The sequence below is a fragment of the Delphinapterus leucas genome, chromosome 15 (genome assembly GCF_059928025.1).
Source record: "Delphinapterus leucas isolate spDelLeu-1000000601 "Yukka" chromosome 15, BTC_Dleu_Yukka2, whole genome shotgun sequence".
Lineage (NCBI taxonomy): Eukaryota > Metazoa > Chordata > Mammalia > Artiodactyla > Monodontidae > Delphinapterus > Delphinapterus leucas.
In genome coordinates, this window is record NC_143143.1 from 77,568,411 (window position 1) to 77,577,322 (window position 8,912).

General features: G+C 48.8%; 1 protein-coding gene across 8 annotated transcripts in view; it reads left to right on the plus strand.

Moving 5' to 3' along the window:
• The first annotated feature begins 7,336 nt into the window (after window positions 1-7,336).
• Window positions 7,337-8,912, plus strand: part of PTPN1 (protein tyrosine phosphatase non-receptor type 1) — a 68,125-nt gene continuing 66,549 nt past the window's right edge. For 4 of the 8 annotated variants that reach the window (XM_089897064.1, XM_089897066.1, XM_089897068.1 and 1 more), the window contains exon 1: window positions 7,339-7,571. Coding sequence is in view for 4 of the 8 variants with exons in the window: in XM_022597675.3 (XP_022453383.1) it covers window positions 7,509-7,571 (63 nt within the window). In the remaining 4 variants the exon portion in view is untranslated. Of the gene's footprint in view, window positions 7,572-8,912 lie in introns of all 8 variants that reach the window. The other 4 variants (XM_022597674.3, XM_089897062.1, XM_089897063.1 and 1 more) reach the window with 3 other exon arrangements.

An 8,912-nucleotide genomic window follows, 5' to 3' on the forward strand; every position in this document is an offset into this window, starting at 1 on the left:
CATGTAGTCACATGGCATAGTTAGCTTCAAGGGAACCTGGGAAATGTAGTCTTTAGCTGAGCAGCCATGGCCCAGGTACAATCCTATTTCTGTGAAAGAAGAGGAGAATTGATATTGGGGAAAATTAGTATCTGGGTAATACCAAGCCTAAGATGAGCTTGCAGCAGGGAACAACATTTTATTGAAGACTTGAGGATAACAGGTGGGAATTACAATGCAGAAAAGGAAAACACAAAATGAAATCGAAAGCACATAGTTTCTAGAGGCCATGTACCTGCGTCCTGCTTTCCCTCATGCCGGTCACCGTCCTCCTTTCTCTCCAGCCAGTTGTGGGAGCCAGTCTACCTCCCACGGAGGGGGGCCTCCTGACCCTCTCTCTAGAATTTAGAGCCTTTCTCTTCCTTGCCTACCCTAGATATGGGCAGTGGGAATATCCAGGCCCTTCAGAGGAAAGCTCCATCCACTGTGTGCTTCCCCATGGCCCGGGTGAGGACGGCTTGAGAGTTGCGAGAACATTCCCCCAAGTCAGGGTCCCTCTGCTTAAGTGTGGGTCCTCTCCATAGGCCTCCCTCCAGGACAGGAAAGGAAAAGTACAGGCCAGCCCCTCCCCCTCTGCATGGTCAGTTTTCAAATGGAAGACCATTTCCATCTTCAAATACAAAAACTACCAGAGCAAATATTTGATCCAAAAGACACACCTCTCTCCCAAGGACTCCAGGAACACTTTTATCTAAATGAAAGCTTAGAAGTTAATTCCTTTTCTCTAAAAGGGCTGCCATATTTCTACAGAGCCGCTCAACTCATAGACATTATGCCAACACTGCTGGTGACAATGGACAAATTACATAACCCCTCTGCTTCCTCGTCTGTCAAATAAGATTAATAACAGACCCTTTCACAGGGTTCTTGGGAAGATCTAGAGGGATGAAGGTAAGGCGCTAGCTTAGCACAGAGCTTGGCCCATAGTTAACACCCAATCCATGTAGCAATTATAATTACTATTACTAAACAATAATAAACAACTCAACATGGGGACTATGTATCTGAATAATGTCACTGTTTTAAGACTTCCCCCAAGAGTAGTAGTTCCTCCCAGAATAAAGGGGGGAAACCATTTCCATCTTCAAAGGCAGAAACTGTTCCTAACCCACTTCAAGAATTTGAAAATCTAGACTCATTTTCAGGACTGGCTACATAATTTGCAAGGCCCAGTGTAAAATGAATATGCAGGGTCCCTGATTCCAAAATTATTAAGGATTTCAACATGGTGACTGCAGAGCATTAAACCAAGTGCAGGGCCCTTCTGAGCCCAGGCCCTGTGTAGCTGCACAGATTACAGACACACCCACAAAGCTGGCCCTGCTCACCTCCACCGGCATGACAGAAATTAGAGATGTAAAACAGGAGGTTGCAACATATACTATGAAAACATCTGTAGGCAGATCATAGCCTGCTTTTTCTACTTAGCAACCTCCACAACTGTAATAACAACAGCCTCATTTATGGAGTCCTTGCCCTGAACTAGAGACAAGGCTCAGACACCATCTCGTCCGACCACCACAACCCTGTCTTAATGTAAAAGATGGAAAACTGGCAATCAGAGAGGGTAAGTAACCTGTCTAAGGGCACAGAAGCCCAAGTCCGCCAGATTGCAGAACCTACGCCCAGAATCACTGTGTGTGCCACCAAAGTGTCCCCCCACCCCCTAAACTGGAGGGTGGAGGAAGCAGTGGCCTCTGGAAACCCTCCTTTGCTGAAAGCACGGGGCCAGGTCTAGTTTCCATCCTTGGGTCAGACTTGCCTGCTTGAAGTTTCCCTGCTTCAACCACCCCCTGTCTCTGACCCACCTTTCTCAGAACGCACGTGATTCCCCTTAGTTCCCCCTGCCCTCCTCCTGCACCTGGGCACTCACTCTTGGAGGAGAAGGAGCTCCAGATTAGATTTTTGTATTTATTCTTGTTTTTATTTATTTATTTATTTATTTTTTGCAGTACGCGGGCCTCTCACTGTTGTGGTCTCTCCTGTTGCAGAGCACAGGCTCCGGACGTGCAGGCTCAGCGGCCATGGCTCACGGGCCCAGCCGCTCCACGGCATGTGGGATCCTCCCGGACCAGGGCACGAACCTGTGTCCCCTGCATCGGCAGGCAGACTCTCAACCACTGCGCCACCAGAGAAGCCCCTTGTTTTTATTTTTAATGGCTTAGAATAAAGTCTGAAATATTTTCTGGGAGTGGAGGGGTGGGAGAGTCTTCACAAGGATGGGGAAGGGCCCAGTGGGGATGTGAGTGAGGGGCTTCTGGGCTGCTAACCTTCCTGTGAGTTCTCACAGTGCAGAACTCACATATATTCATAGAATTTCAGAACTAGAAGCAGCATCTAGAGCTAAACTGCTTTCAAATCCTGGCTCCACCATTTCTTAGCTGTGTGACCACAAGCAAGCTGAGAAACTCTCTATGCCTCAGTTCAAATGGGGGATAATAATAGTAGTAGCGCCACCATGTTGTTGTAAGTGATAATTATTACCACTATTATTATGTCTTCATTGTTATTATTTGTTTAGAGTTCATGGGAATTCTTGGAGAGGCTGTGTAGCATCACGGCTGAGAGCACAGACACTGAAAGCAGACTGCCTATTATCTAAATCCTACTTCCATACTTAGAGCTGTGCGACCTTGGTTAAGAATTTGACCTCTCTGGGCCTCGGTTTCTTTATTTGCCAATATTTCCCTTGGACAAAGTGATTGGCTTAGAGATGGCATGGGAGACTCAATTGGACCAATGAACTTCAAGGCCAGGACTTGTGCCGGGACCACAGGGAAAAGAAGCACTTTTTCCGTCAGGGTTGCTGAATTGGCAGGATGCGATCCTGGAGCTGCCAGGGCCTCCTGGTTACCTGGGGAGGAGAGTGAAGCTAACACAGAGGGAAGCACTAAGAGAGCAGGAGTAAGAGGGAGTCACGATGACACTGTTTGAGCCCTTGGATGCAGCTGTGCCTGAAGCAAACCACTTTTGGACTTCCCAGTTTCATGAGCCAGTGAATTCCCTATTTGTGAAAGCTACTTTCAGTTGGGTTTTTCTCACTGGAAAGCATTCAGGCTGACACTAGGAGGTTAAGCAACTTGCCCAAAGCCTGAAAGCTGGTAAGTAGCAGACCAGGGTTAGAAGTTTCTAACCTGCTGCACCCAGACCAGCATTCTGTATTTGGGTGTTCATTGATTTCACCTCTTTACCCATTTTCTCATCTGCAAAATGGGACAACACCAGGCTTGCAGGACTTCTGGGAAACATAAACTGAGAGGTCACACCTAGCGCTGCCTGTGGCTGGAGGCTGAAGCTCTGTGCATCCAGTTTCCAGTGCTGTGGGCCTGGGTTTTGCCCCTAGTCAGTTATTCCATCCCAGGGATGTCTTTGGCTGACCCCAAATCAGCCAGCCAGTCAAGGCGCCCAAACTTCTTTAGGAGAGCAGCTGTGAATCTCAGAGGGAAGGGCCACTTCCTTTCCTGGCTATGTGTCCTCACTGGTAGACAGAGCGAGCTGGATGACCCTGAGGACCCTGGAGGTCTGAGTCTAAGAGGTAGAAAAAAGCCCTGTCATCTTGATTTCTGGAATCTTCCAAGGACTTGTGGCCCATCTGGGAATGACCTGTAGCTCAAGGAAGACGGCATTGAACCAAATCGACTTAATCTCTTTTCTTCATGAAGTTTACATTTAGTGGTAGAGATGGACGATAACACATAAAACAAACACAGGACATAATACTACATGGTAACAGTAGGGAGAAAATATGTCCTCAAATGCCTGATAAGTTCTAAGAAGGAAAAAGGATATAGATTCATGGAACTGTTTATTAGGGGGCATCAGAAGGGGCCTCTCTGAGGAAGTGACATCTCATCAGAGACTACTTTGGTCTCTCTCTGAATTCCAAGCTTTTAACACTGGTCTACCTCCCAGAAAAAAGACCAGGCCGGATTTTTACAGGGAAGCTTGCTGACACTGCTAAGTTAGGAGTCAATGATCCATTGGAGCCTTGGTAAACAGCCATCCTGCTCTACTGACAACTCTTTAGGACATTTTAAAAAGTTTAATGGGTCATTGATTTGCTCCATTAGCTAAATCTGTGAAGGAAAGGCCCAAGAAACCACCTGAGACCATTCCTCAGGCAGGCCTGCCAAGAAAAGGTTTTAGCTATCATGACACATGGCCATTTGTTTATTTTCTAACCAGTCATCACTAAAAGATTCCCAATCACCACCATCACAGCTCTGGGGGATACCAAGGCTTGGCTGGTTCTAGGCCAGGACATGGCAGAGAACTGGTAGAGCATGACAGATGAAAGCCAAGCCTTAGAGAGCCACGGAAGATTCCAGCACTTCAAGTCCCTCCTCCCAACGCAATATCAGGGGCTTGGGACACAGACAAGAAGTCGAGGTCCCTACCCTCCTGGAACACTATAGTGGGGGGCAGGAAAAGGAAACAAGCCAACAAATAAAGAGAGAGATTTTAGAGATGAGCACTGTGATGCAAATATTGGCTTAGAGATGGCATGACCTTGCAAGATGACCTTGCAAAAAACAAGGTCACCGGTAGAAAGTGACTGGGGGCTATTTTAGAGACCGTGGTCAGAGACCTATCTGCAGAGGTAACAGTTGACCTGAGACTTGAAGGGTGACAAGATCTGCAGGAAGAGTGGTCCAGGCAGCAGGAACAGTTGGTGCAAAGGTCCTGAGGTAGAAACTCATTCAATGAATTAGAGGATTGGTCTAGAGTACAAGAAAAGGAGAAAGGTTGGGGAGGTGGGCCAGGGTTAGGACTTATTTGGGTTTCACTCTAAGAAGGATGGGAAACTATTGGAGGGTTTTACCTACAAGAGTTTCATGATCCAAAAGTTAAAAGCTCTCTCTGGCTGCTGCTATGTGAAGAACGGATATAATAGTGATTAGCTGATACCTGAAATTAGGGGTTTCATTCAGGACCAATATTGTGACAAAGTTTCACCCTCTGCCACTGTGGTAGGTTGAGTGGGGGACATATCTCAAAAAAGATATGTCCAAGTCCTAACCCACAGAACCTGGAATATAACCTTATTCAGAAAAAGGGTCTTTGCAGATGTAATTAATTTAAGGATCTCAAAATGAGATCATCTTGGATTACCTGGCAATGCAAAATCCTCCTGGATTAGAGTGGGTCCTAGATCCAATGACAGGTATTCTTGAAAGAGTGAGGCCGAGGGAGATTAGACAGCTGGAAGAGGAGACAGAGGAGAAAAACCACATAAAGACGGACACAGACTGCATTTATGCTGCCGCAAGCTGAGGAACAATTGAAGTCACCAGGAACTGGAAGAGGCAAGGAAGGATTCTCCCCTAGAGACTTCAGAGGGAGTGTGGCCCTGTCAACACATTGACTTCAGACGTCTGGCCTCCAGAACTGTTCAAAAATATATTTCTGTTGCTTGAAGCCACCACATTTGTGGTAATTTGTTACGGCCACCCTAGGTAACTAATGCATCCACTAAACACACGTGGACTCTGCACGCACACACCCACCTCCACTCCTTCATCAAGATCCTGTGCATAGCACTGGCCCCACTCAAAGGCCGCTCCAGTCACTGGGTGGTACTCCCTGCAGGCATGAGGGCCACTTGGGCTCCAGATGGGCATTTGATTTATTTACTTACTTAGGTCAGCCCACAGTGAGAAGAATGAACCAGCCTTGTTCTGTCCCCCCCAACAAGGAGCTCTGAGTTCTGTGAGTTCCAGATAAACTAGCACTCAAAGAAACAAGGGCAGGAAGAGTACGAACCTGGAGAGTCACTTAAATGGCTAAGACTTATATTAGGCAGCTTCCAAGTGTAGGGTTCCCAAAGTTTTCACCCAAAGGGGCATCTTTTGTTAATTTCCCCCTCCATGGAATACTCAGTTTCTAAAGACATTGTCTATCAAACCAATTGCATTTATTCAACAAGGATTTACCTCCCATTTGCTATTATTTGAAGGTATATAATAACGGGGGCTCATATTTTTTGATCCACTCACTAGACTAAAAGCATTATACATACTCTTTCAATCTTCACACCACCCTATGAGGTGGGTACTTTCATTATCTTCATTTTACAAAGGAGGGAACAGAGGCAGAGAGGGGTTAGGTAATTTGCCCAAGGTTGCGCAGCTAGTATTTAGTAGAGCCGGAATTTGGACTCAGGCAGCCTGTCTCCAAAGTGAGCCCTCCCCTGAAGACTGGTTAGAATCCTGGCTTCCATACCAATGTGCAAAGGTACTCTGGACAAGTGATTTTGCCTCTCTGTGCCTCAGTTTCCTCATCTATAAAATGGGAATAATAAAAGTGCCTATATTGTAGGGTTGTTGTAGAGATTAAATGAGAAAATGTACTTGGAATGCCAGGCATAGTGCCTGCCACAAGCACTCAAGGAATGAGCTGGAATTCAACACCGCTGCTCTGGGTAGGCTTGAGATGGGAAGAGTGAACAGAGATGATTCTGTCCTCTAGGGTCTCTGACCCCATGGAGTTCACAATCTTCATATAATGTGCCCGACACAAAAGTGAATGGCTTAAAGTACAACCTGCAGGAAAACCACCTGACCAGCCCTTCTCATGTGTGCTTCAACGACCACAGGTATAGAATTAGCTGGGGTTGCTGGTAAAAAATACAGATTCCTGTATCCGAATCCTTTGGAAGTGGGCCCAGAAATCTGCTACTATTCAACACTAATGCACCACGGAATTTGTGCTCCACTGAGTCCATTCTGAGCAGGACTTCCTTGCTATTTGGGGAAATATTAAAAATCATTCCAAGACCCCAATCCATTCATTTCTGCAGTGCCCAGGGTAGGAGACTCCAAACGCAAAGTACATTCAGAGAGTAGTGGGCCTTCCCCAGCAGCCTGGTAAATTATGAAGCTCTAAGTTTCACGAAAAAAGGGCGGACATCTGGCCAGAGGCCGGAGCCTGGAAGGGGAGCATGTAATCCCCCCCGCTCCCCTTGGAGCACTGAGGCCTGGGCCCTGGCGCTGCAAGAAAGATGTATGACTGCTTCAAGGTCACTCTGTGATTCAACGGACCGCGTCGATGCTTGAATTCAAGATCGGTGGCAGCCGGGCAAACCCACGCGCCGTAGGCGGGGCTCCCGGGGTCGCCTAGGCAACGGGCGCGTGCCACGCCCAAGCCCGTAGACCGGGATGGGAGGGGAGGAGGGAGGGCACGCCGCAAGATGTCTTCCCCCAGCACCTCCCCCGGCTCCGCCCCGCGGAACTGCTAGCCGACATTCCTGAGCGCTGATTGGTCCTTCCGCTTGAGGGGCGGAGCCCGCGGCAGCGCGGTGCGTACTTCCGGCTGCCGGGTTGACATGAAGAAGCAGCGGCGGCTAGGGCGGCGGTAGCGGTGAGAGTCGTGGCTTGCAGCGGGACTAAGTGTGGAGAGCGCGACGCGGCCTAGAGCGGCAGACGGCACAGTGGGCCGAGGAGGAGGCGCAGCAGCCCCCCTGGCCCGCCATGGAGATGGAAAAGGAGTTCGAGCAGATCGACAAGGCTGGGAGCTGGGCGGCCATTTACCAGGTGCGGGAGCGCCCCCAGAGCGCGGCAGGCCCTTCGCTTAGGCCTAGCGAACCTTTCCCTCAGACCCCCAGGTCCCGCTCTCCCTCTGGGTCCCGCCCTCCGCCTGGGCCCTGCTCCGTGAGGATTCGATCCGACGGCGGCAGAGGCCAGCCGCCTCTCTCTTTGTCCCCCGGGTGGGCCTACGTCTCTCTCCGGCCTCGCAGTCCCCTTTGATCCCCCACCTACCTCATATCCTCCAGCCCGGGTGACCTCTCAAGCCTGGAAGCCGCCAGTCTCCGCTCTCAGCGCGAAGCCTCGCACCCCGACCCCGCCCCCCTGCCTGTCCACTCTTTGTCCCCTGGGGTGGATAGAACACCCCCACTACTTCCTTTCTAGACTGGACCACCTCAGGCTGTCTTCCTTTGTCTCCCCGGGGGAAAGGGTTACTCCCCCCTCCCTCCTTTACATTTCCTTTCTCCTGGTCTCTGTGCGTCGAGTCCCAAGGATGACAGTCCCTTCCCCCTTCCTGTTCATTCATTTAATGGATCTGAGTTGACGTGCCTCTTCCGTGCTAGGCGCTGCTGAGGCGCTGGAGGTAGTGTTTGCTGAACAAGACAGGCAAGATGCTATCCCCCGTGAGCTTAGAGTCGAATAGGGCAGTGCAACACATAAGCAGACAATTTCAGATGGGGACAAGTGCTATGAAGAAAACAAAACATAACGGGGTAGAGAGTGATTTCAGGGAAGATGGCCTGCCTCAGAGAAGGGGATCAGGGAAGATCTGTCAGAGGAAGAGATACTTGCTCTGTGAGCTAAGCCCTGAGAGTAGCAGGCTGAAAAGAGCTTTCCAGCCAGGAGGTCTGGAGTACCCACTCCACTGGGGCCAGAATATTGATTACCCCGTGTCAGGCAGGCAACAGGGGAGGTTGACGTTTTTACTCCCTCTAAAATAGCATCTTTCTCTCAGTGAGCATCTTATCCTTTGGTCATGGTTGAGATGATGGTGTCTTCCCGGTCCTCATTCCCTTGTGGGTTATGGTGATTCATAAATAAAAAGTTCGGAAGGTAGAGTTTCTCACGTATCTCTACATCATCAGATTAAAAAGATGAAGAGGTCTGCTTTCACAAGAGCTAAATCCTCTGAAGAAAATATGTGCTCCCGATTAAATGTCATCGCGGGGGTTGTGAGGATTAACCAAAACCACACTCGGTATTTTAAATAAACAACATACAGAATAGAGAGATGTTGTTACTTGTGTAAAGGGAGAAGGCTGTTTTCGGCTTATAGGCTCAAAAGGCAAATTGTGAGATCCATCAGCTGGTAGTATTAAAATCTATTTTGAGCTCCACTTAAAAAGAAAA